The sequence below is a fragment of the Thermobia domestica genome, chromosome 1, assembly GCF_964235325.1.
Source record: "Thermobia domestica chromosome 1, izTheDome1.hap1.1, whole genome shotgun sequence".
Lineage (NCBI taxonomy): Eukaryota > Metazoa > Arthropoda > Insecta > Zygentoma > Lepismatidae > Thermobia > Thermobia domestica.
The window spans coordinates 374514210-374541692 of record NC_137454.1 but is presented as its reverse complement, the minus strand read 5'-3'; the positions used below and the strand labels follow the sequence as shown (position 1 = coordinate 374541692).

The 27483-nt window shown below is 35.8% G+C and overlaps 1 protein-coding gene across 2 annotated transcripts in view; it reads right to left on the bottom strand.

Moving 5' to 3' along the window:
* Positions 1 to 27483, bottom strand: part of LOC145664460 (beta-taxilin-like) — a 64315-nt gene that overhangs the window by 15709 nt on the left and 21123 nt on the right. For both annotated transcript variants that reach the window (XM_081731167.1, XM_081731162.1), the window contains exons 4-9: positions 22013 to 22159; positions 19566 to 19760; positions 16032 to 16160; positions 12057 to 12215; positions 6461 to 6731; positions 809 to 1272 (exon numbers count right to left, since the gene is read on the bottom strand). In XM_081731167.1, coding sequence (XP_081587293.1) covers positions 809 to 1272; positions 6461 to 6731; positions 12057 to 12215; positions 16032 to 16160; positions 19566 to 19760; positions 22013 to 22159 — 1365 coding nt within the window. The remainder of the gene's footprint in view (positions 1 to 808; positions 1273 to 6460; positions 6732 to 12056; positions 12216 to 16031; positions 16161 to 19565; positions 19761 to 22012; positions 22160 to 27483) is intronic.

Sequence of the window (27483 nt, the reverse complement as noted above, 5' to 3'; positions counted from 1 at the left end):
TAAAGCCCTGCTTTGTGCGTCGATTTAACCATGGATAAAAACCAAAGTCCATCACTTCACATCTGAGACGAAGGAACAGTCAAAACAACGTGACTGAAAGGGGAAAATCGACCCCAAAGAAGGCGAAGACAGTTCCATATGCTGGTAAGATCATGGTGTCAGATTTTTGGGATCCACGTGGAATTATTTTCATTGACTGTCTTCAAAAAGGAAAAAATAACTAACGGCCAGTACTTATGTACATTTATTACAGCATTTGAGTGATGAAATCAAGAGAAAACAGCGCATTTGATGAAAAAGAAAGTTTTATTTCATGAAGACAATGCATCAGTTCATACATTCCTTATTGTGATAGCACAATCAATGAGTTAAGGTTCGAATTGCATCCTCACTCACTCTATTCCCCAGATTTAGCCCATTCGGATTATTTTCTCTCCAAACTTGAAAAAAAAAAAATCGGTGTTAAAATATTCGCTAATAATAAAAGGGTGGAGTCTGCGGTTAACGGCTATTTAGAGGAGCTCGACAGTTCACACTAAAGCAGGGTATCGAAGCTATTGAACATCGTTGGAAAGTGTATCGAGCTAAAATGATACTATGCTGACAAGTAGTATTTTTTTCTTTTTCAATTTTTTTTTTTTTGGGGGGGGGGGGTACTTTTGGGACTACCTTCGTATTTGATGTGATGGTATTTCATTCGTACCTAAACCACAACTACACAAATAAATAAATAAAATCCCTAATCATTTTGGCATATTTGACTCCTATCAAATTCTACCTCTTTTCAAACTGAACTATAAAGTATTACCTGTTTTTCTTTAGAATCACATATAGATTCATCCTTGGCTGGTTCTCCAACTTCTGGTATCGCCGGGGCTTCCTCCTTCCCCACTGACGAATCTTCCGTTTTCTGTGTTGAAGGCGGGCTGACTGCTTCCACATTCTCTTCAGGAACCGTATTGGGTGTCACGACTGATTCAGGAGCATTTTTACATGATTCAACACTAGAATTGTTACACTCAATATTAGTTGAACACAATTCAGAATCACCACTGTCATTTGGAGGAGCGTTTTGTTCCTTTGCTGAGAGGTCCGATTCATTCACTTCTTTCGGCTCTCCGCCACCAGCACTTTCTTCATCCTCTAACTCTTCGTTCGCTATCACCTGTAACTGTTCCAGTTTTTCTTTCAATTTTTCACACTCTTGGTTTAGAACTTCCACTGCTTCAAGGGCGTCTTCAGGAACCGGGTCTTCTCGTGACGGAGGAGGAACTACAACACAAACAATGAATTAACATGTAGAAACATAATATCCTTATCTTATAGATTCAGATAGGTAATTAGTTATCAAATAATTTCAGTGGCTTCTGCCACTTCATCACGTATCATGAAATATACAATAAAGTTTTTTCTTAACCGTAAGCGTGTATTAATTTATCTTCTTCCGATCAATTACAAATTCACATGGTTCCTCAAGTATTCATTAGGACTGATGAATTTATAAGAAAATTCGTAGTGCTATTCTGAAATCACACACATCTCTGGTACTAACTTAAAATATGTACTAATAAATAAATAAATAAATAAATAAATAAATAAATAAATAAGTTTCAGTGTGGCCGTAAATCAGTCGTACTTACACCAACCAAAAAATTTTCATCTTTGTGGCAGTACTTTCAAGTTTCAGATGATTTTTTTTTTTAATTGCTTTATTGTCTCCGAGTGATTCACGAAATCCTTAACAGGGTCTTAACTCAGCTTCTAATGCACAGAAATCTTTGAAACAAAAAGATTTTATTACCAAAGCGCATGAGCCGAATCACGTGGTGATACATCTGAAATCAGAGGCGTCTCAGGAATACCTTTACGAGTGGGCAACGTCAAAATTTTAAATGGAAACAAAGATTTATTTTGAAACAATGTTAAAATTTTGAACAACTCTGAGAGGAAACACTGCCATATTTCTCACCGTTTTGGAGCTACGCGAGCTCATTAGTACGTCAATGTGAGGATTTCCACACGCTCCAATTCAAAAAGAACAGCAAATAATTGTTTGAAACTAAAGCGAAGTACGAACGTGCACATAAGGAAACAAACCGTGCAATTCTCGAAAACGTGGAGTCTCGGGAATGCCTCTATTGGGAGTAAACAACTTCAAAATGTCAAATAGAAACAGGGATCGATTTTGGGTCTCGATTTTGTCTAAGTTGAAAGAAACGCTAAATATTGCACCACTTTCATAGACAATCTTCTTTCTCACCTCAACCATAGGTTGAGGGCAACAAGGAAATTTTAAAACTTTTCTCTGCCTTGGGAGAGCTGTTTTAAGTTCATGACAATTGGTACAGTCGGCACCAAAAAACCTGCAACATGAGCATGTAAGTTTATTATGAAACAACGAAGTTTTTTGCTCCAAAATAAATGTGCAGGGGAGGACACCGAGGTTTCTCCTGCGTGATTCATGCCACTTAGATGTTATGTTGATTCCCTGGGCTGTTAGGCGTAGTTTCACAATAAACTTGCATGCTCATGTTGCAGGAAAGGATCCACGACCGACTTCTGGGGGGGGGGGGGGAAGGGTTGTCATACTGTACTTTTAAGGGCTCCAAACTTTGGGATGGGTTTTATTTATATAAAATAAGAAGGTTTCCCCTGGATCCGCCCCTGTCATGTTGCAGTTTTTTGCTGCGGACTGTACCATATCGCTGATACGGAAGCTGAGTTGCTGGGGGGGGGGGGAGATAAGATACTATTTACGATACTAGAACAAAATGAAATAGGAAACAATTGGGCGAAATGAAGAAAAAAGTAACGAATCTGCTGTTATCAAAGGGTTGAGCAAAACAGGGGTTATGAACCTAGTTATTTGCAACAGAGCAATTTCAGAAAGACATTTTGAAATTGTCTTTCCACCCAAGAGATATTCCCGAAACGACTGTTTTCGAAAACCATCATTTGTTTCCTCATGTGCACTTTCGTACTTCGCTTTAGTTTCAAACAATTATTTGCTCTTCCTTTTGAATTGCAGCATGAGGAAATCCTCGCATTGATGTATTAATGAATGTCGCTCCCAAACGGTACGGCAAAATATTTCCTCTCAAAGTTGTTCAAAATTTAGAGACTGTTTCAATGGGGGAAAAACAAATCCATGTTTCCATTTAAAATTTTGAAGATGCTCCCCCGTAGAGGTATTCCTGAGATGCCCCTGATTTCAGAAGCATCACCACGCGATTCGACATATCATATTATATATATATATATATATATATATATTTTTTTTAAAGATTTCTGTGCACTAGGAGCTGAGTTAGAGGCCTGTTATGGATTTTGTGAATCACCCGGTGCATGTGAAAAAATAATTAATTATAAGTCTCATGCTAGTAGTTGGATTGCACTAAACCATTTCAAGAATGCGTTCCTGCTCCTCCATACATCTGAGAAACACTTTGTTCAGAGGTAACATGAGCACCTTGAAACATACAACATTCACGCAACGGATAAAAGGTATTTACTAGCACTCTACTACTGTCAACGACATCAGCAGTAGAGACATCCCCATCACAAAAGATTTTAAACATATTCTGCAGAACTAAAACTGTACGGCACTTTTAACACGTACACACAGAGAACACATGACTCATAGTAAGATTCTACAACTAGCGCGTATTGAAAAAAAAAAAAAAAAAAAAAAAAAAAGATTAATTAGCTACTACTTCCTTACCAATACACTGATTACATGCTTAATAAGGAAAATAGCGGTATTTCTGTACTCTTTCATATTAGATACGTGAGAGATCACGAAAACTGTGGTCTCTCTGAGAGGACCGAAGCCGCCTGTGGGGTGGGTTTACGAACGGTGCAGACACCTATGAGCGAAAAGTTTTTTTTTTTTTTTTTTTTTTCGGACAAACAGCCAGATGAAGGCACTGACATCCGACATTTCGAATGCAGACATCGCATTCATCTTCAAGGATTGTAAAGAAGAGACCGGAGACGTGAGGATGTGTATGTAGTGACTATTTAGGGACATAGTTATGAATGGGGGCTTGTGATTGGCTGAGGGAATTGCTGGTTTTTGATTGGCTGAAGGATGCTGGCTCCTGACTGGCTGAGGGATGCTCCCTCCTGATTCGCTGTTGTTTTGGCTACGAGAAATGGCTTTGTTGCATGTCTGTTTTTGTTTCTGAAAAGGGCCGACTAGATAGGGCTGAGTTGAAACCCATTGTCTCTATTGAGACTGTTTCTTTCCCGTGAAATAGCTACGACTTCCTTTATTGTTCTACCCCAAAAGTTGCTGCACTTGGCTACTGCGGTGATATTTGTAAAATCAATTCTGTGTCCAAGCTGTAGGTTATGCTCTGCCAGTCCTAACTTTTTGGGTTGTTGAAGTCTTATGTAGCTGCTGTGCTCTTTGTATATTTGTTCTATTGTACGTCCAGTCTGTCCTATAGTCATTATATATACATGCTCACGTCTCCGGTCTGTTCTACAGGGTGTCTACTAAAATTCCAAAATGAAATTTCGAGACCTTTTCCTTACCAAACCAGAAAATTTCCTAACATTCTCAAGATCAAATTTGGGTGCGAATTAGGCCGAATTTTCATGCATGCGACAGAAGTTTTATTATTATTATTATTATTATATATTACTTGGTGGCGTCTAAAGCCGACCACAGACATTTTTGGTGATGAAATTTGATGTTTTATAGAACAAAATTTTCCAATTTGTACTTAAATTTGTACAGATAAAAAAAAAATCGTGACCCAAAAGCTAAATTTCTTGACTTTCATTACCGTTTTCTGATTTCGTGACCGATAGGCACCCTGCTTCATTACAATTCCTGATGCGATGTCTGCATTCAAAACGTCGGATGTCAATACCTTCACTTGGCTGATAGCTCGAGAAGAGCTACTATTCACGTCGCCAGGAAAAATTTAATTTCTTTCTTGAGAAAAAGATCTCTTAACTGAAAATATGCTATTTCCAACTCCAGGCAAGAAGTTTCGAATTGAAAATGTTTCACTAGTTAACACATTTGAAACTAACATATAGACACAAATATTATTTGGATTTACATAAAAGAAAGAAAACGTGAAAGCATTTCAGTGTCATGTGTGTTCAAATAACACAAACAGATTAACCTAGATGTTTTAACTTTCAGCAAACTAATTTTATGATGGTAGAGTTTTAATTTTAAAGTCAATCTTATTATGTATAGATATACTGTAGTAAGTAGTTTTTCTTTAATTGAAGGATTTCACCAATTTTCAGTAAACTCGAAATTGTCCGTATTTTTGTACCCAGAAATCTGGCAACTCGAGTATTATCCTATTTTTAAATATATTTTAAATATTGATCAGAACATTTTGCGATTTAACGATCTTCCGATTTTATCGACACCCTTTCGCCCCAATTAGTCCGTTACATGGAGGGTTCACTGTATAAATATTTTAAGTAAAACTTTGAAGGGGAAAAGACATATATTGACATCCTTCGGTTTAACGTCCCATGTTTTTGCCCTGTAGGCTAAGGGAGAGGGATTGATTATGGAAAGCGATTGATGATGAGAGTCGATGGAATGAGAATGTGGGAGGAAACGGGAGTATCTCGAGAAAACCCACGGACGATCAGGTACATCACAAACTCACTTGGCCGGGAATCGAACCAGAGGTAAGCGCTCTACCAATGAACCAGCGTGCCCTCTTGTTGCAGATTTTTTTTTTTTTTTTTGATATCCTTGAAAAAAAAAATACTTAGTTGATAGAAGTTGATGTTATTCTGTTATGCTAGTCTTGGTTGTTATGGTAACCACCTTGACCTTGGCCTCCAGGCGGTCAGGTGGACGTGTAGCAAAAAACTGACAGGTGCTGACATCTGTTATACGTGTACGAAAAATGCGCAACTAGACTTTATACTGAAGAAGTGAATTCAACGCAAAACATCGCCCGTCTAATGAAGCTACAAAATTATACGAATTTGGACCTTAAAAAGACCTTTTTGGATTAATTAGATGACGTGAAATTAAAACAAATATATCAACCATTGTATTATATTGATATGAATAAGTGTTTTATGATAAGTGATTAAAATTTAGACGAAAAATGGAAATTGTTCAAGTGGCATTTCGTTGAAGAAACTAGGAAAAGGAATGGAGTCTATTACATTTGTGGATTTTTTCTTTCAATTATCTTGCACTGTGGTTATTATCAGGTGTGACATATAAATATCACTAAGGGATTTATTATTTTCATATAATTGCCACACATTTCATTAGTATGCGGAATGCACATTCATTTGATTCTATGTTGTTATGTTAACCTTGATATTCCTTAAAGTTTATTTTTAATTATATGGCCATTTTCAATTATTTTTTGATTTGAGAAGCCATTCCATGGAGAACAATCAATTTTACACAACAATTATACTGCTATAAAAAGTATTTGAATGATAATTCTTATACCTCTACTAGCTGTAGCAGATGGCGGAGACGACGCAGAACTCTTCTCGCCTCCATTTTCTTCTGCTTTTAGCTTGGCCATTAACGAACTCCTGTCTGCCTGCAATGTTCGACAGAGCTTCTGCAGCTGAGTTAATTGTCGCGTTGCCAAGGCAAGTTCACTGTCCCGTTGTTGTTTATCAGCAGCCATCTCTAGTAAAGCCTTATGACTCTTTTCCCATCTTTGCTTCCATGACGAAGTTTCCTTCTCTAGTTTGCAGATCTTCTTTGACATCTACGAAACATTAATTAAAACACATTTTATTATCATAAATATATTAGTTTAACTTGAAACAAGAATACCAGAGATCATGGACGCCCGAAGGTGGGGGCAGCCCCCTCCCCCCCCCCCGGCTCATGAAAATGTATATAACAACAATTTGAATTTCTTAAGATTTTCTTCATACAAATAAAAAATAACAAACGTACTATAGCGAGATGACCCCCCCTAGAAAATGTTCTTCGGGCGCCCATGCCATAGACTGAAATACTGAAAGACAAGTACTAGAAAACCGAAAGATTGCAGGTCAAATACTTTTAATGTGGCAACTTAAACCAACCAATCAAGAACACTAATTTCTTCAAGATTCACGAGGAAGGCTCAACAATTGGTTTATAATTAGGAGTAAGAAAATATAATAATTTTCTGAACCCGGCTGGCTAATAATAGACTAGATGTAAAGGGTGACAGCCAGTATACACAAAGCAGAAGAGAGGAATATAAATTACAGAAATTGATTCTAAGGGTCAGTGAGGGTAATTATGAGACAGATTTCTCAACTTTTAAACGTTACTCAGCTTACATGAGTTTTGAAAGCAGTTAACCTAGGCAGCAGTTTCTGGTGCCAATAGAGTAACAATCTGCTGCCAAGAAATTTCCTGTCATCTCATAAATTGATGAGTAAATGTCGAATGTGTGCTGTCTCATAATTTCCCTCCAAAAGGGTCATTATGAGACACCAGCTGGGTAATTATGCAAGGTTCCCACCCTCTGGAGAAATCTATTTCCCTGACCTTTGCCAGGAAATTCTCTGACTTTCATGACAAATGTCGGATGGCGTGGACAAAAATATGGAATAAATAACGGTGAATATTTATAATATGAGAACATTTATTCTATAGAGACAAATAGTAATCAATTGATCATACATACATTCCACTTATCTTCCATAAAAATCTGAACAACGCAGATTATAATGGTTAACTACGCTGAAATTGGCATACAATTAATGTTAGAAAACATACATTTTATAAAATTTCCCTGTTTTCCAGTCTTTTTCCCTAAACTTCCCTGGCCTGCACCATTTTTTCCCTGAGTTTTCCCTAACCAGTAGGAATCCTGTTGAGACACCTGTTGTCCCCAGCTTTCTGTATGATACTGAGGAATGGAGTCCAATTGTGAGACAAAGAAGTCTTCGTTATTTTGTGTTTATTACATAAAGATATACAAATATTTGGCTGAGTTATAAGAAAATAACTAAGGAAGAAAGTATAAATAGCTACTGATGTTATTCTAACATTTTTGTGACTTGACTATAATAGACCTATAGCAGGGTTGGTTTGTTTAAAACAAATGATTAAAACTTGTTTTAAACAATTGATTTTGTTTAAAACAAATTTTGTATACGTTTTAAACATTTTGTTTTAAACATGTGTATTTTTTAAGACTTGTTTTAAACATAGGTTCATTTTTACTTTATTTTATTTTTGTAAAAAAAATGCCAGAGAAAGAAAATTGTCAAAAAGTGCTACTCATTCAGAAGACTATTTTCTTCTCATGTGAGTGTTTTGATTTCTTGATGCTACAGCAGGTCAATTTGGTGATCTACAATTTATTTTGTCTCCCTTTCCCCTTATTTTTTTAACGTATATTGTATTACTTAAATGCTTCTCAGTTAACTTGCGAGAAAGTGTCATAGTCGAAGGTCGATACTTGCAGAACTGATATTAAAAAAATAAATAAAATAATTATCACGGAAACAAAATTTTTGTGTTGTATTCAGAAAACAAACAAAAGGTTATTTGCTAAATTGCGGTTCTGAATTAAAATATTCCAAGCATTCGTTAATACAGTACATGTTGATTCTCAGTCTCTGTACAACTTGAAATCGTTAAACATGAGTTTACGGGAAGAAAAAAAAGGACATCATTTGGAGCAAATTCATTAAAGTAACTCAAACTCCAACAGATAAGAAAACGACCATACGAGCTCGTTGCAAAACGTGTAAGAAAGAAATGAAGAATCATTATGAAAAATGCAATGCTGTGAAAAAACTGGAAACTCAAACAAATGGTAATAGTGTTGATCAGAAAATTGCTTTTGATGATTCTAACGTCAGTGATGTGGTTGAGATGCAACTGGAAACTACAGTTACTGTAAGAGTTAATTTTGTATCAACAATATTTTTTCATTATATTACGAAAATTTTATTTCGCCCCTCTTCCTCACCTTAATTCTAAATTTTCATAAAAACTTTTCACCTTGGCACAGTTTGTATGCAGGGTTCAGACGAGAAAGGGAAGATATGGCAGTCGCCCGCATAGCTAACCATTAAAGCGTGATATTTATTGTAACATCAGTGCCGAACGTCAGTGACTGGGACAATTTCATCTCAATTTGTTCGTCTGTCTGTATGTATGCGCCACGCTACAGTGCACAATATTCGGTCTTTTAACATTAAATTTTGGGGGTAGAGCCACGAGACGTCGGAATTTGTTGTATAGATTTTGACTCTGATCTGACGTAAAATTTCGAAATTAGTGGTTCGGATCCCACTTTAAACAAAAAGCCCTGTCTCATATAGCCTTCCTACTGATACAAAACTGTAATCAATCAAACTAAACAAACTAATTTTATGCGTTTCGAACAAACTTGAGTTGCAGGATAAATTTAGCTCCAACTCAGTTTGTATAAAATATTTTTAGATATGGGCGTTCAGAGCACAAGTTATCCATTTTCAGAAAGGCTCTCTTTTGCTCAGCAAACGTAGTATCTTCGTAGCCAAGAGTACGAAATAAATTAAACAAAAACCACGTGAAAGAGTGTGGACTAGAGTTTCATAGGACAACCACTCGACAAGGGCGTTGATGGAATGGGGCAGGAGGGCTAATTTCCCTTTCCTTGCTCATAAATTTAAGATGTTAACATTATATTGTGTACGCTGCAGCGTTGGAATGATTAATGTGTCAAGTTCCGAAAGTCACAGCCAATGATGCATAATTACGTTAAATAAATGCAGGATGTGTCCAAAAGAATACATCGATGGAAAATGTCATATTTTCACAACCACGAATCCGAGATGAAAGAAAGAAAAACTACATGACAAGATGTAATCTAGAATTTTATATAATTGCCGCTAGAGAAAGAGAGGCGTTCGTTTGGAGGACATCCGCCCCCTACCCTGAATTTCAGATTTTGGGGGCAGTAATGCAGATTTAGAAACCGTTTGCTGTAAGTCCAACATAAAAAATTTGAAGTCCTTACACCAAATAAATATGGATTTTGATAAGTTATAATCCATTCCCATTGGCCGTAAGGAGCTATAGGCTTACATTGATCTCTTGCATATTTTTTTGGCCCAGGGATTCCAAAGGTGCCTCTACTTTCGAGTTTTGGGCCTCCTTAAAATTCTGGCTCTACTTTTAATCATGTTATCCGTATTTATTCGGTATAAGAACCTGAAGCTTTTTCTGTTGGACTTTGCTTATCAAAAGATTTCTAGAACTGCCGTACTGGCCCCAAAATCTGAAATGCAGGGTGGGGATGGGGCCAGCTGCCCTCCTGTCCCACTGACGCCACTGTCTAACGGCTGACATATGAAACTATCCCACGCCCTTTCGCATAGTTTTAGTTACATTTGTTTTGGACTCTTGACTGTGAAGATATTACGTTTTGAAATAGAATTCATTTGCTGAACAAAACTGAACTTTACTGAAAATGGATTTCGATCTATTCTGCTCTGAACGCCCCAAGTATTACCTTTCTTCAATAAATTATTGACTCAAAAAACAACCAATTAGATAGTCTTGCAGAAAATATTCTAAAGTTAGCACAACATGAAGTGTGCATCAAACATTACTTTTCGAAAATTTATTATTTTAAAATAATTTTATTAGCATCAGTCTTCTGAAAGAGTAATCAAATTTTGCAACAAAAATCTCACCCGCCTCCACGAAACGCGAGCTTAGCCCCTAAAGAACTAGAAAACTATCAGAAGCGGTAACTCCGAAATGACTTGCTTTAGGGCTAAAACAACCGTATTTCTGGTAAAATTCTAGCCTTAAAACATGTAACATGAATCCCTCTGATTTGAAATTTCGAATACCAAGCAAAGATGTCCGCCATGATGCTTGATAGCACCATTTGATGTGTCAGACCACTTCCAAGTTTCATCACTCTCCCTCAACCCGTTCTTAACACACAAGGATGGTGATGACTTCTGTTTTGCCATGTATATTGAAAGATTGTGTGAAATCTCCATAGTAGGTAGATTTTAAAATCTACCTAAAAAGCTTATTACAACGAAGGAAGTACTTATGAGAGTCATTGGCAAGAGGGTGTAATAAAATGGGATCGTGATATGAAATAAGTTGAGAATTGCTAATCTATACTGAAATATTCTGTACCTAACATAGTGCAGTCTTAACGAGAATAAAATAAATGAAAAGATCGGTTGCAAGAGCAAAAAAAAAAGTCTTAATAAATACGTTATTACACGATTTTGGAATATGTTTAAAATCATGTTTTAAACTGCTCAAAATGTTTAAAACATGTTTATTTTCGTGTGTGTTTTAAAACATGTTTAAAACATTTTGAACACCTTTTTCATGCTTTAAACACATGGTTTGTTCGTTAAAAAAAAAAAAATCCAACCCTGGCCTATAGGAAAATAGGCTATATTCGATAGCTTCAGGTTGCAAAACAAGCATATGAAACAAATCTAGACCAAATTCTAGGCTGTTCACTAAAAAAACAACTTAGGTTACTTCTATTTCTTTATGTTTTAGTATACTGAAAATGTGCAGCCTAAGCTATTTTCAACAAAATAATGTAGGTCTATAACTTTGAAAGGTACTCAGAAACAAGATTATAGGACTACCTAAACTACATGAATACAGCTTTCTTGAAACTACTAGGATACAGAGACAGATTCCGGTTATTTCTCAAATGCATTAATCCAGTATGCATCTCATAATTACCCTCCAAATAAGCAAAATGAGATATAACAACAAAAAAGTTTGTAACTCTGAAACAAAAGCCCAAGAATCAAATTCAACTTAGCCTATAACTGTTGACCTACCAGGCTTTCACCAACACCCATTGGTTTCACAACAGTGATATTACTGCACGAATAAAAGTTAATGATAGGATTAATGATGATCAATGATCAGTGATTAATGATAGGATCAGTGAGGGCTGTCTTATAATTACCCTCCACAGGCAGTGTTCTATAATTACCCTCATTAACCCTATTTGATGCGTATATTTTACCAAAATATAATTTCTCAACACTATGGAATGCAATCTCTTGAATCATTCCACTTATCAGCCTGCACTTACCTTTTCCATTTCTCCTTTAAATCCATTGAAAATTTCATTGCTTCTTGTCAACGCCTGCTGAAATTCGTCATATTTGTCCGTATACAAACTCAGTTGACTTCTCAAGTTGACCTCAGTTTGCTGCATCTCTTGGCATTTGCCTTGGTATTCCGTGATTTCCTACAATGAAATAATGATCATAATTAACTATGTTTGATTGCATTTTTAATATATTACGTATAAATGGTGTTCTCTAATAAATCACAAATATCTTTGGACTCTTTATCACTTGTTTCTTTCTTATATAAGTAATTACGTTTCGATATTCAAAGGGGTAGAAAAACAACTCTTCCCTACCTCGTATGTCTATTAAAGCTTGTTTTAATGTACGGTTTTGAAGCACAATTCGCTCCTTTGTCAATGTGACTTGTGAAGTCTCGTTGAATTGGTTTTAGTATCGAGAATTTTTTCACTGTGGTAAATCCTCCAAATTAAATGTGAGGGATCTAATTTTTAATGTGTTGGTATGATCTTTTGAGTCTTCCAATTCTGCGAAGGAAAATTTACCGACGTATACGACTCTTCGACGCCGTTACTTTTTTTTTTTTTGACAGTTTTCCATAAATAATTAGTACACTAACGATTAGTCGCACAATTTGTAATCACAGAAACAACCAAATTATCAAATGACAGTTTTTTGATTGTGAGAACTGTGCGACTGATCTTAAGTGTCAATTCGTTCTGTAAAATTCTCAATAAGGTAACAGAGATCGAAATATATTGGCAATTTTCCTTCACAGAACTGGAAGAATGAAAATATCGTGCAAACAAGTTTAAAATTAGATATCTCTCGCAAGATTAACCACAATGAAAGATTTCTTCAATATAAATGTGCAGCGAAAAGCTTCATTAGTCACACTTACGAAGAAGTAAATTGTACTCCGAAACCGCATTATATTATTATTATTATTATTTTAATATTTAACATACATTCAATTGCATCTATTAGTAACTAGGTTTCAAACCTAGAGAGGAAGGGGGTACAACTGAAAGGAAATAAAGTTAAAATTACAGGGAAGTCTATATGAATCCGTGTCTCTGTAACTTCTTTTATTTATTTTATATATATAATCTGGGCATTACCGGCATCTATGCCCTTAAGCCTGTCACAAATGAGGGATGATGTTGAGCACACTATCCGAGGAAATGAGAAAGCGGCCTGGAACCTGTATGTTAGGTACCATCCTAGTATTTGTCCGGCGTGAATGAGGAAAACTCACGAAAGCCTCACTTAGGACGACTGACCTAGAAAAGCTTTTCGCCAAGTGTCTTCCCCCCCCCCCCCCCCAAGGATCAATTGCATCAAGGACGAGAGCGTTAACAACTACACTGCACGGGGCCACAATTTGTAGCTGTAGAGTTAATATATATATATAGAGTTTACGGTCTGTATATTCTTGTCTGTGGTTTCGGGTTTGTGATGGCAGGGCGAGAGGGACAGTGTTACCAAGCTTGTGAATCTCTGCAACTCATGTTTGTCGCATCGGTGCATTGCTGCTGGCAGTTAAATCCAATGTTGCCAGATAGAGATAGGTTTTCCGCGGCATCGAATATATGGCAATTTTTAAGACTGGCGGGAATTTTAAATCAAACACTGGACATTTTTATATTAGTCTCGAGTATAAGACGAACCTGAATTTTGGAGGCAATTTTTCGAAGAAAAAAGTGCGTCTTATAGTTCGTAAAATACGGTAGTGCTCCAAAGTTTTTTCTTATTGCCTTAACATCTTTTATTCCTTTCAAAATTACTGTATAGTTTCACAAAACAGGTAGTAGTCTGCATAAAGAGAATACAAGCGATAACTATAAGAATATTTCTAGAATTTTATATCATATGGGCAGTGTTGTAAACGAAAAAAATGAAATGAAATCTTTAAGTTTTACGTCCCACGGTTATGCCGATTAGGCTAAAGGAGACGGTGATTATGAGAAATGAATAAAATGGTGGAATGAAGAAAGTGGGAGGAAACGGGAGAACCCCGAGAAAACCCACGAGCACGGTGTTTGTCCACCGCAAAGTCCACACAGCGCGAGCTGGGATCGAACCAGAGACCCCAAGCACCGGAGGTGAACGCTCTACCACTGAGCCACCGCGCCCCCTAGGTGTTGTAAACGAGTTAATCCTGCTGGAGGGTTCGAACATATGTAAGGAACATACTAAAAAAATCCTGGTAACGCGTTTGCGATCGGTCTGCCATCTATGAAGAGAAAAGTCAACACACATACGGTAATATTTTGGGGAAAGAGAAACCTATAACTTCCTCAAAATTGGGTTGTGGCTTGAATAGTTGTTGTATAGCATCGCATATATATATATAATCACTGAATATATGTGTATATATTCAACCACTGAATATATATGTATATATATATAAAATCACTGAATTCGCACTTATCGGATGCTGAATAGTGGTGACTACGGAAATAGCCATCTTGTAAAGGACCTTGAAAGACAGAAAATTGAAGAAGCGGAAAAGTGAAAGACAGAAAATTTACGAAAGTTTAAACACAGCTCGCTCTGTTTCAAATGCCAATATCTTACATGTGGTTAGCAGTTTCTTAGCAGATCGCATGGTATAATTATTAGCATTAACAAAGGAGCAGATCTGATTTGTAGCCGATGCGCGATTTTTAACCAAGTCTTTTTCTAATTCCCTAAAGTGATTCTTAATCCGCTTGATCAGAAAATACGCCGGTATATCATTGACCTGAAGATTACATCGTTCTTATCTGTTTCAGAGATTCCACATACAATAGGAATAGGAACACTTTTAGTATCCACATACTATAGGAATAGGAACACTTGTAGTATTATTTAATAAAAAAAAATTAAAAAAGAAGTCAATCGCCGATGAGATTTGACTCTTAGAACTAGGCATGTTTGCATCTGTAGTTATTCTGACCATACCAGAAGATGAGTTTGTGAAAATATCGAATCAACTACCGTAGTATATTTTTTACAGATGATGAATGAAAGGGAGTATTGTTTTTATTTAAGAACTAGTAGTCGGCACAAAAACTGGTTTTAAAAAACTTGAAACCTTTTTTTTTATTTTTTATTTATTTATTTTTATTTATTTATTTATTTATTTATTTATTTATTAACTTCACAAAATTGCTTTATTGAAAACCGGTTTTTAGTTTTAACATCAGTTCTGTTTCGTATCAAAAACAGGTTTTTGGTTTTAAAATCGGTTCTGTTTTCTATCAAAAACCGATTTCTGCGAAATCTGAACCAGTTTTGGAGAAAACCGAAATGTCAATTTTTCGGTTTTCGATTTTATAAACACCGGTCTTGTCCATCCCTATTAAAAACATTATTACAAAACATACTGCAATTAGTAAATCCTGCATCCTATTGTTTCACTTAGTAATTTTTACAAAAGGCTGGAAACAGTGATGCACAGTAGCAGTGCTGATCAAATAATCTTGAGTTTTTGTGTTTTATATTCTTCTGCAATAGCGAGGATATGAAGAATAAAGCACTATTAATGTGGGCTACGAATCACAGTGGGGCAGTTGTGAATCTGGTGCGCTTGTTAGGTGCACAGAATAGGCCATTTCTCACCACACTTGCCTCCAAAAAATCTGAATTACAAAGGAAGTTTTCGAGAGATGCTGAAGTGAAGAAGGTACGAGTTTCCCGCATGACAAAAGCATAGATTAGGGAACATTTGATATAGTGAAGTTGGGAGCTTGCACAAGTGTTGGTACATTTGATATCTACGTCAGTATCGAGGATCCAGAACGAAAGTGGAAGTTTGGTTGGAGAAGAATACGCGAATTTACCGAAGCACTTATTGCCTAGGGAGTGAATGTGAAATTCTAGTATAAGCTCACCGTGCGTCCACATTAGGTAAATTTCATCTATGAATCTTAGCTAGATGAAAGGTTGAAGTGCTGTTACTACAGGTACCAAAACAAAAATATAATTACCAATAACAGTTGTTGCTTTTCCCGCAGAAGAACTTCTTTCTCCTCCGCCATTTCCATCTTTGCCTTCGCAAGTTTTGCTTCGGCCAATTGAGACTCTAACTGAATTTGTTTCAGTAGCTTTTCCACTTGCTGTAAGAGATAAATATACCATCAGAGGCTAACACATAAATGATACACAAAAAATAACCAAGTAATCATCTTTTGAAATATAGGTGAGACCAGAGAATGAGTAAATACAGGGTGGCACACCAATAGGTGACATATTTAAATATTAGATACTACCATTATTAATGGAATAACAATTATTACATTAGTACTTACTGGTTACTACATTCCTGGAAAAGTGTTTAAATGCAGCACATTACTTCTTCAAGGCGGCTCCACATTTTTCTTATCATTCTGCGACACATTTTACTACAGAACTGCACTATGAGAGCTCGAATTTTCTAAATATTTTAGGGATGTTTATACCCCCACAGGAATGGGGGTCCTTGAAATACCCTCACAGGAAAAATAACAAGGATTTAGATAAAAAATAAAAAACAAACTCTTTCGTTCGCTGTAATACGGACAAACGTGCGTGTTCAGCCATTCTTCTCCTTACAATCAGCATTGCGATAAGCTTAATTGCCAGACCACACCTAATAATAACTTTCCATGTCCGGATTGCCCGGGACTGCAAAAGGTTTCTAGTGCTGTTTAAAATTTAAAATTTAACACAAAATACATGTGTCAACTACTCGTGCGCCACCTCGTATGTAGGAAAGTCATGGAGAGCTGAATATGGTACTGGGTCTCTCTCTCTTCCTTTTACAAGTAGTATGTGTGCTCAATTGTTACAAGTATCTGTGTGACTACTACGAATATATATATATATATATGTGTGTGTGTGTGTGTGTGTGTGTGTGTGTGTGTGTGTGTGAGAGAGAGAGAGAGAGAGAGAGAGAGAGAGAGATCGTTAGAGACACAAAACTTGATTAAAATCTGATCCTGCAGAATAAAAATTAAATTACTGGCAAGGAACGACATACTTCTTAGCACATTAAAACATTAGTTTTCCTCCATTTACTTAGAAACTACGCATGCTAATTTATCCTCAAGCATATCATTTTGTTCAGCTCAATATGATCTATCGATTGATATATTTGTTAACTTTGGACATTATTATCGTTGAACAAAAATTAAATTTTTTGTGTTAATCATAACTGGGCTAAATCTGCTTAAAATTTTAGTGTTAATACTAATTTTGGGCTAAATCCCCTTGAAATTTTAGTGTTAATTATAATTTTGGGCTAAATTCCCTTAAAATTTTAGTGTTAATTATAATTTTGTACTAAATCCCCTTATAATCTTAGTGTTAATACTAATTTTGGGCTACATCCCCTAAAAATTTTAGTGTTAATTATAATTTTGGGATAAATTCCCTTATAATTTTAGTGTTAATTATAATTTTGGGCTAAATCCCCTTAAAATTTTAGTGTTAATTATAATTTTGGGTTAAATCCTCTTCAAGTTTAGTGTTAATCATAACTGGGCTAAATCCGCTTAAAATTTTAGTGTTAATAATAATTTTTGGCTAAATGCCCTTAAAAGTTTAGTGTTAATTATAATTTTGGGCTAAATCCCCTTAAAATTTTAGTGTTAATACTAATTTTGGGCTAAATCCACTTAAAATTTTAGTGTTAATTATAATTTTGGGCTAAAATCCCCTTATAATTTTAGTGTTAATCATAATTTTGGGCCAAATCCTCTTAACCATACTGTGTACCCTCTCTTGTTAATGTCAGATTGAAGCGCTTGATAATGTCAGTATCAGTTTTACCTTAACAGATGGCGTGATTGTCGTACTGCATGACTTTTAAGGATTACCAAAAAAGAATCTAGATTTCTCGAAAATTACTCACATCACTTTGTTTGGTTCAATGAGTTATATTGATTAGTACAAATCTTATCTTTGGACATTTCTTTCTTGTTTCTTTTATTTTTTCGTTCAACGTTAATATTATTTTAGAATCTTGACTTTAAAAAAATATTTATCCTTATAATAAAAAGCAAAGCCCTTCAACCGTTGGTTTAGTGGCTACAGCGTGCGCCTTCGGTGCCTGTGATCCCGGATTAAATTCCTAGTTTACCAATTCCTAGTTTACCCAGATCTATATATAACGTTGAGTTGAGTTTAGCGTCCTTTTCACCAGCGAGGCTATATGAGACGTGGACCTACTGATTAAGGTGGAATCCGAACCACATGAGCTCTCGCCGGAAATCGAAAACGGGTCTCCCACGCCAAAAGAGCGCACACTAACCACTTAGCCACGAAGGAGCTCATGTATAACATAAAAAAGGTACTATATATTTTCCCGTCCAGAGAGTACCTTATTTACAATGCATATATCAAACTAACTTTGCGAAACAAACTAACTTACTTTATAATTATTCCCTCCTAATAGGAAGAGAAATCGGTTCTGAGAAATAAAATTACGTACTTAAAATCCCTTGACTTTTCGATGAAACTCTCTGGCTTTCCAGAACTTCTTTTTACTTGTAACCTAGATTTCCTGACTTTTCCAGGTTTTTCAGATTTTGCAGGTTGTTAGGAACCATAACAAAGACATGTGGAAATGCACCATGGAGAACACACAATTGAAGAGTACACGAAAAGAACAGGTAAAGTCCATTATATCAATCCACCGCTCTTTCCGCGTTATCCAAGGAATTTACCCATTTTCTCATTGCATACTGTAGCTATTTTCCTACAACCATAGCTCTGTCACTTGCCTCATTTTTATAAATTCAATTTATGTGTGTAAGTGTCTAAGAAACTATACAACGACATCAATAACTCATTTTTGTTTGTTTTTTTTAAAGGATTTAATCCGTTATTCACGTGAACTCTTCAACTGGAAAGTGGTTTTCCTTACGAGTTCCAACTGAGGTATTCTGCACATCTTTCCTAATATTACGGTAGTATCCTTTAACATCAATAGGAATATCTAGGTTTTTGCTCACGGTGTACACACCTGTATTCATTGTTTTCTCTTTATTCAGTTGCTGATGACAAAAACTATGTTATATTTTTTCTTCAACATTAACAGAAAATAAAAATCCAATGTTTTCACGAATGCTTATAAAAATACATTTTTAAAACTTTACGCCCTCGTAAACTCACTTTGGTCGTGCTGAATACTAAAAGACGCCCAAGAATGCAGCAAACCTTTTCTCATTTCCAGGTACATAGCTTTACACTATAAAAAACTACATACATACATACCTAAATTAACAAAAAATTGGCTACTTACCAATGAATCCTCCCTTGAAAAATTTAAAGATTTTGACGTTTCGGAACTCTCAGCTGGTTCCTTCCTCAGTGGCAAGGTAAAAACGATTACAACGGAAAGTGAGGAAGGAACCAGCTGAGAGTTCCGAAACGTCAAAATCTTTAAATTTTTCAAGGGAGGATTCATTGGTAAGTAGCCAATTTTTTGTTAATTTTGAATATCCCCCCCATGCGCCCATGTAATTATAATACATACATACCTGTTCTCGCAGTTCATATTGTTCACATAATGTTTTGAATTTTTTCGTCATATCGAGATTCTCTTCTTTTAATTTTGTATTCTTTTCATTATTCTGCTGCATAAGGGAAGTGATTTCATTGAGTGTGCTCTGGAATTTAGCTGAAACCTCCTTCCGTTTCTCTTCCTCTTCTCGGATCTTCAAAAGGCTTTCATCCTGTAAGCAAAGAACAAATTTAATTAATTTCTACATACAAATAAAATACAAGTTTAGTACAGCTGTATAAAGAAAGAAAGAAAAAAAGCTTGTTATGTAACATAGAAAGAAAAAAAATAAATAGAAGAATGTCTACACCACGTAAAGTAATTTGGTTTGAATGGTGTTATATTTTTACAATTAATATTGAAACCGGAAATGATACAGTTCTAGTACTTCCGGTTTAAATGGAGAGATTACAGTGGTTATGGAATATATTCTTTGGACGCTTAATTGACTGCAGAAAACCGCCTATCACTACCTATTACCATTTTACTATGTAGCGGTCAACCTTAATCAGAAGTGGTTGATTTCAGCCACTTCAGGTATAAAATAGAGGGCTAGGAGAGAAGATGGTACAGAACGCTAAAGCGATTAAAAACTCCTGGTTTTACAAATTTTTGCATGATAATTTTATCAGCGGATAAAGTGTTGTAAAGAAATGGACTAAGAAAAGCGTCAGTCTGAAATTCGGTAAGGAAAGGTTCTACTTTTGAAGACAGTATTAAAAAAAAAAAAAAAAAAAAAAACTTAGTTTAAGAATAAGCATTCTATCTTTTTGCAACATGGTTAACACGATCTGATAGATCGAAGAGCTGGGAACTGTCAACGTGTATACTGTTATGTAAGAAGTGCATCCTTCATATTTACTTACGGTATTTCACATTAGGAATTATGTTAATATGCACTTGGCTGTTTTGTCTCCTAGTACACTGAAGACAGTGTACATAACATTGATCACCTCCAAACAGTCTCCCAAGATGGACATCGTTTAACCTTTTTAAATTTTATCGTGTATTTTTACACGAAAGGTTAGTGTCTTCATTGTTCAATTAAAAAAGTATTAATAAAGCTTTCTACTTCGCTTTATTGTTTGTTTTTCCAAGCTTGGAGGCATTGTAGAACACGTTACGTATGGTTTCACGCCTTTCTGCGTCGAGACATAGGAGGTTATGACGACATAACTTTAAAAATATTTTTTTGTTAAGCCTATTTTTATTATTGTTTGGCGGGCTTACTTTTGCACCTAGAAGATTGAAATTTTACACAAACATTCAGTGCACCCCTTGGTATTTTTCATATTTGTTTCAGATGTCTGCGTTAACACAAGGGGGTCCAGAGGAGCAAAAAGGTACCAAAAAAAAAAGCGATTTCTTTTAACAAGAAATCCTTTTTTCGAGATTTTCCCGCCTCAGATATACGACGGAGACATGTGAATGGTACTGTTTGAAAGGCTGTTCTATTCTGAAGAGAATGAGGTACGAACCATGATCCTAGGATAAATAGCAATGTCTCAGGAAATTTTTACCGAGATCCTGTTTATGCGGGAATCTGGAGTATTGTGGAGATATTCTTAGCACATTAGTAATTTTTTCCCGCCCTTACTTTTCAAGATAGAAGCCTGAAATTTTGTACTCACATTCAGTATACCCCTTAGTATTTTTCAGTTGATTTTCAGATTTGTCCGTTAACACAGGAGGGGGGTTTAGAGGGACCCAAACTAAAAAAAAAGGGATTTTTTTTACAAAAACCCCTATTTCCTTCCTTGGGAACATGTTAGACTCATGTTAGTGGTACTGTTTGAAAGGATATTCTATTCTAAAGAGAATGAGATACAAAACATGACCCTAGGATAAATAGAGATGTCTCAGGAATTTTTTATATTACATCTGGGTCCTTTGTGGTTCTTCACATGATTCATATATCAGTATCAGTGATTTTTTTTTTTTTTTTAATTTATACAGATTTGGTGTATGAATACGAAGTAACGTACTTTTTCAAAAAACTTCTCAACTATATTGGAGTATCACAATCCTTTACGTCACTCTACAATAATGTATGTGTTTAAGTATGTTAGGTGCACTAATTACTATTACTGTTTTACATTTTTATTTTTTATCTTGCAGGTACCTCCGCCGAAAGATATTACCTCCTTCTGTGAAGTTCTTAACGTGGTGCACTAACACACAACAAACATTTATGAAACCAATGAGTTTAGTGTAGCAATTTTTATCTATATTGTTGCTTTTGTGTTTTTCCGTGAATGAAGTTTGTACTAAAAGGTGAAATGAAAATTCGGATTCTATACTATACAATTTCTATCATATTCATATTTTCGGTTTCATATGAATTAAATCTTATTCTAACCGTGCGACAAACGGACATTTCTGATAATTACACTAATACTAACAATAATAAATTGATGTTTTTACCTTAACTGCCTTATTCTGCCTTTGTAGTTCTCGACAGAGACTCTCTAGCCTACTGCGAGTGAGAACTGCTTTGCTGTGCTCAGTCTGCAGCTGTTCCTTCTCCCGTTGCAGGATACTAGCCTTCTTCTCAGACTGCTTTAGGGCTATCTGCAACAAATTTCCAAAACCATAAGTATCATCAAACTTATACAATGAAAACTATACTGCTAAGGCTTCGTAGAGACAAAAAGAGAAAAGAAAGATATCATATTGGCCTGACTATATTTCGATTCCAAGTTCTCTTGAGATGATATTAATGAAAAAATACAAATACCCAACATAAAATATTACAAACACTTTGAAAATATTATATAATGGAGAATTTACCCAATGAAAGGTATTTTTAAACATGGTGCATTACTATTGCCTATGTCCTACAGTCTGATGAGCCAAGCAACAGGACGGCACCGTCAAGGAAGAACGATACAGATGGTAGAGTCCCGCGTGGTATGGAATAAACTTTAGTTTTCCAAGCGTAACGGTCTAGGGCTTGGCTGCGATTATCATACGAGTATGGCTTTTACAAAACTGTTATTATATTAATAATCTCGAACTACATTCGGGCAAATACGGATCAGGATATAGGATCTGGGATTTGCAAGACTGCTTGTGAATGTATCGGAAATTACAAAGGTATAGCAAAGAACTAGAATTAAGAACTACAAAACAAAACTATATCAAAGAATTAAAAAACAAAAGCATGGCAATTTAAGAATTGGTGATTTTTTTATTGGAGATCCAACATGTTACTGAGAAAGTAGTTTTTGCATAATGTGAAAACAGAATTGTTTTTGAAAGTCTTGGAGAAGATGCTGAATTCTCGCCAAGTGTCTCCCAATATGGCGGATCGGGGAACACTCATCATTATGGTGGCAGGGTTGGCAAAAACCATGGGTTTTATTGAAAAAACAAAAAAATTTTTTTTTAATAATTTGCTCTATGTATTTATATCACATATGGACAGAAATAAGTGTGTTTCGCCTTGGTGTTATTATGCAAAACGGGTTATGCTGGAAGCGGTCACATAAGCTTAAAGCGGAATCCAAACCGCTCTTCGGCTTACATCCGAGAGAAATTGTCCTCCATTTGGCCACAAATGGGATACGTCTGCCGACTCACTCACGAAGGAATCCTGATAAAAAATACATTGTACTGATCTTTCCATACGCGTTAGTATAATTGTCAAGAGTCATTTCAGAAGAACAAAAAGATAAACAGTTGCCCAAGTGAAACCATTATACAGAATTACACATGGATAATTTCAAAATACTGCAGAGTACAGAAGAACTATTTAGTCCAAGTTAGTTCACTACGACGTTTATTAGTCCAAGTTAAAGAAATACGACGACTTAATTTGCATATCAGTAAGAAAAGTGAAATAAAGATACGAATTACTTGAGTCCACTTTGGCTCTGACCCATTTATACATATTTAGATACCAAGATACTCCTGATTTCAATAAATGTCTTACGTGGGGTTTGTATGACCCCCACCCCACCCAAAAGTACTACATTTCGATGTATTTTATCAATAGTTAACATTGTTAAAACTAAACAATATTTAGAATTTTTCATTGATTGCAATGCGTAACAATAATAAACTATTAAAAAAATCACAAAAGAAACATTCATAAACTACTACTATTACTAAAAAAAAACTGCTTTTGTAGTATAATCGCTTTGAGTAATGAATGGGGAATTTAGGTCTGAACATAATACGAATAATATAAGGGAGTGAAACGTGATAACCTACAAATGTGTGTTCATCAAGATTTTACGAACACACACTTGGATTAAACCAGCCAACACTATATAGTGGGCACCGGGATTTTCTCGGGGCGGACCAAAACCAGCTGCTGCTGCATTCTTGAAGAGTAGATGGATCTACAAAGGATGCAGGAAGAAAATCCTGACAGAAAAGCATTTTGTCCTCCAGGTTCGGGTTTGGACATAGGGTAAACTTACTCCAGTAAAATGTAGTAAGTTAAAAAGCAGACATAAAGCAAGACTCGAACGGAAAGAAGTGATGACGAATTGGCGAGCAAAACAGGCTTCGATGTATGGAACTTACAACACAGAAACCTTAGTGGAAAAGAAATAGAACTAGTAAGAAAAAAGATGAGAACATTGAAGTATTTGGCCATAACGGAAACCAAAAAGGAAGAGATGAACTACAAGACTCTGTAAAATAATTCATACAGATAATTTATACAACTTTACAGTGGAACAACAAAAGCATGAGGCTAGAGTTGAAGTTTAACATACACAATGAAAATGTGAAGGATGTCATAGATTGGAAAACTATAAGCGAAAGAATTATGGTTGTTATCCCTGTTTCATACACAGCCACTGAGTTAGGCCACTGCTTGTGAAGCGTTGCTTTAAATTGGAGCTTTCATACGGAGCCACCGCAGTTGCTGTCATTAAAACAGTGGCTACCACTGTCTGCTCTCCCGTACCCGTCTCGAGCAACTCTCAGTATCCGCTACTCGTGAAGAAGCATTGTCTTAAATAGAAGCCTTCGTACGGTGACACTACAGTGGTCGCCACCGCGTCAAGGTTGACACTATATCTTTCGCAAAAAATAAATAAATAAAAAAAACTTCGTTGAATTACTGATTACAGACAAAAAATACACAAGTGTTTCTTGCTTAAAGTTCACCTTATTTTACACCATATACTACAGTTCTCGCATGCCTTAAAACAATTATAGACTATATTTTGTTACAACGAGGTATCATCCCTGTAATGAACGCATAAGATACCAGGGACAGATCATTGCCTTCTTCTTTATATTACTACCATCCTTTAAATTACCTTTATAATCCTGATTTTTCTGTAACGCGCAACGTATCCATTAGATCTAACTAGTCGTCTATTATGTTCTGTTCTTTATATATTAATCATCCGGTTTCCAGCCACCCCTATTTGCCAAATGAAGCATTTCCGGATCTATGTATTATTATTTTATTATTACTCAACACTAAGGAAAGAAATAAAGGAGGGAAATATGTTGTTGACAGAACCAAATGTATATTGATGGGATTCCTCGTGGCTAAGTGGTTGGAACTTGGCTACCTGTGCAGGTGCCGGGTTTGCTTCCCGGTGGTAGGCACTGCGGTTTGAATTAAAGCCGTGGATTTATGTCTAATATAGTCTAATAGCCTAGGTGCTATATATTTCTTATGTGACTTGACAACCCTGTCACTACAGGGGAAAAAAATGAGTGTTGAAAAATAAAAATAAAAAAACAAGTGTCGGTGTTTGGTAAATGAAATGAAATCTTTCATTTTTATGTCCCACGGTTATGCCGGCTAGGCTAAAGAAGACAGTGATGAAGAGAAATAAACTGAAAATGAAATTTTTGAGTTTTACGTCCCACGATTATGCCGGTTAGGCTAATGGAGACGGTGATGATGAGTAATGAATGAAATGGTGGAATGAAGAAAGTGGGAGGAAACGGGAGAACACCGAGAAAACCTACGCACACGATGTTTGTTCACCACAAAATTCAGTTGGGATGGGCTGGGATCGAACTAAAGACCCCACGCACCAGAGATGAACGCTCTACCACTTTGCCACTGAGGCCCGTCGGTGTCTGGTATCAGTTGCTTGGTTTATATTTCCCTTCATACCAGTGGTGCAACTCAGTTGCTGTGTTTGAAAGGACTGTTAATGTAAAAGATGGCAACAGTAGAATAAACACGATATTAGCTTACAGACCTAATGAAGAGGAAATTACTGAAAAGAAACGGAAATTCAACAAAGAACTACAGAACATGACGGCAGACGGTAACACTAATGTAGCATTATTATTTTGAGAGATCTGAGTCTTACAGTGGGAAATAACATAGAAGTAATAGGAAACGTCATTGGTAAACGTGGGGAAAAATCCGCACAGATAATAGAAAAAGATAAAGAAATATGTGCATAGGAAAAAAATCTAATCATCAAGAGCACAAAATTTCCACAAAGAAAATAGTATGTTCGCGACAGTCGAACCTACCAGAAATGATAACTCAACAATCCACTGTACACTTGTAAATGAAGATCAAATGAAATCTGGTAGAGACGCCCAAGTAAAAGAGAGGTCCCGGAATTGGCAGCGACCATTACCTGCTTTTAATGGAAATGACAACAGAGACCACAAAGAAAAAGACTAATGCAAACCTACAGACGTTGTAAGTTGAATGAGAAAGAACACCAAGAAAATTTTAAGCAAAAAGTTGAGGAAAAAGTAGAAGCAATAGAAGGGGGGAAAGGAGAAAACGAACAACTTAAAAGGAAGCTGGAAAAATTTCAAACAAGTGATACTGAACTTAGCAGAAGACGTATGCTGTTAGCACAAAGCAGGAATACAGACGAAAAGAGCCCTATGGTGGAACGAAGAAGTTTAAAAAAAAAAAAGTACTAAAGAAAGAGACATGTCAAAAACATTTCACAAATAGTAAAGATAAAGACTAACAACATTATAAATCGCAAAGACAACAAACCAAATAAACAGTACATGCAGCGAATAAAAAAATCATAGGATGAACTTGGCAGAATCACGGAAAGCAACAGCAAAGAAAACACAAAACTGTTTTACAGAATATTAAAGAGCTTCAGAAAGAACAAAGAATGTCAACTACCAGCAAATTATCGGAAAACTACCAGCAAAAGAAGCAGATATCAAGAAGGTTGGAGGAAACATTTCATCAAATTATTAGAAAGGAATCCATGGAACGAAGAAGATGCAGAAACACAAAATGTAAATTCAGAACTATGAGATGATGAGGATACAATTGCAGAATAAGAACAGAAACAAGCCATAAATCGGTAAAGCAGTCGTCATGACATCATAACATCTGAAATGATCAAATACAAGGGAGAAGCAAGAAACAAATTACTATTACATAGAGATGGAAAAAGGCCGGCTTTTTTGAATCGATGGTTTTTCACATAAAAAGTTGGCTTTTGGGGGAGGGAGAGGAAAACGGAAATTTTGTTGTTTTTTTTTTTTTATTTTCACAATTTTTCTCTCTAAGCAACTTCCTTATAGTATACTTTATAGTTATTTAACTGCATCAACCACCAATTAAACGAGTTTTTGGGTTGTAGAGAATCGAAAAAAGTCTGCTTTATCAATTTAAAGCAGAATTTTGAAAAAAAAATTCCAAAGCAAAAACGCGAAGCAGAAAAAGACAAGTTCCCCCCCCCCCCTTAAAAAAGCCGTTTTTTCCGAGCCCTTGTATCTCTACTATTACATACAATCAGATTGGCTTGGAAATACAAAAAGACTCCTAGGGATCGTGGAGTAGCTGTGATCATTCCTATATGCAAAAAGGGAATATTACCATATATTCCCTCGCTACAATATTTTAAGAATACAAAATATTTCAAGTTATATATTTCACTCCAACAACAACCAGCAGCTACTAGCTATGGAAGTAT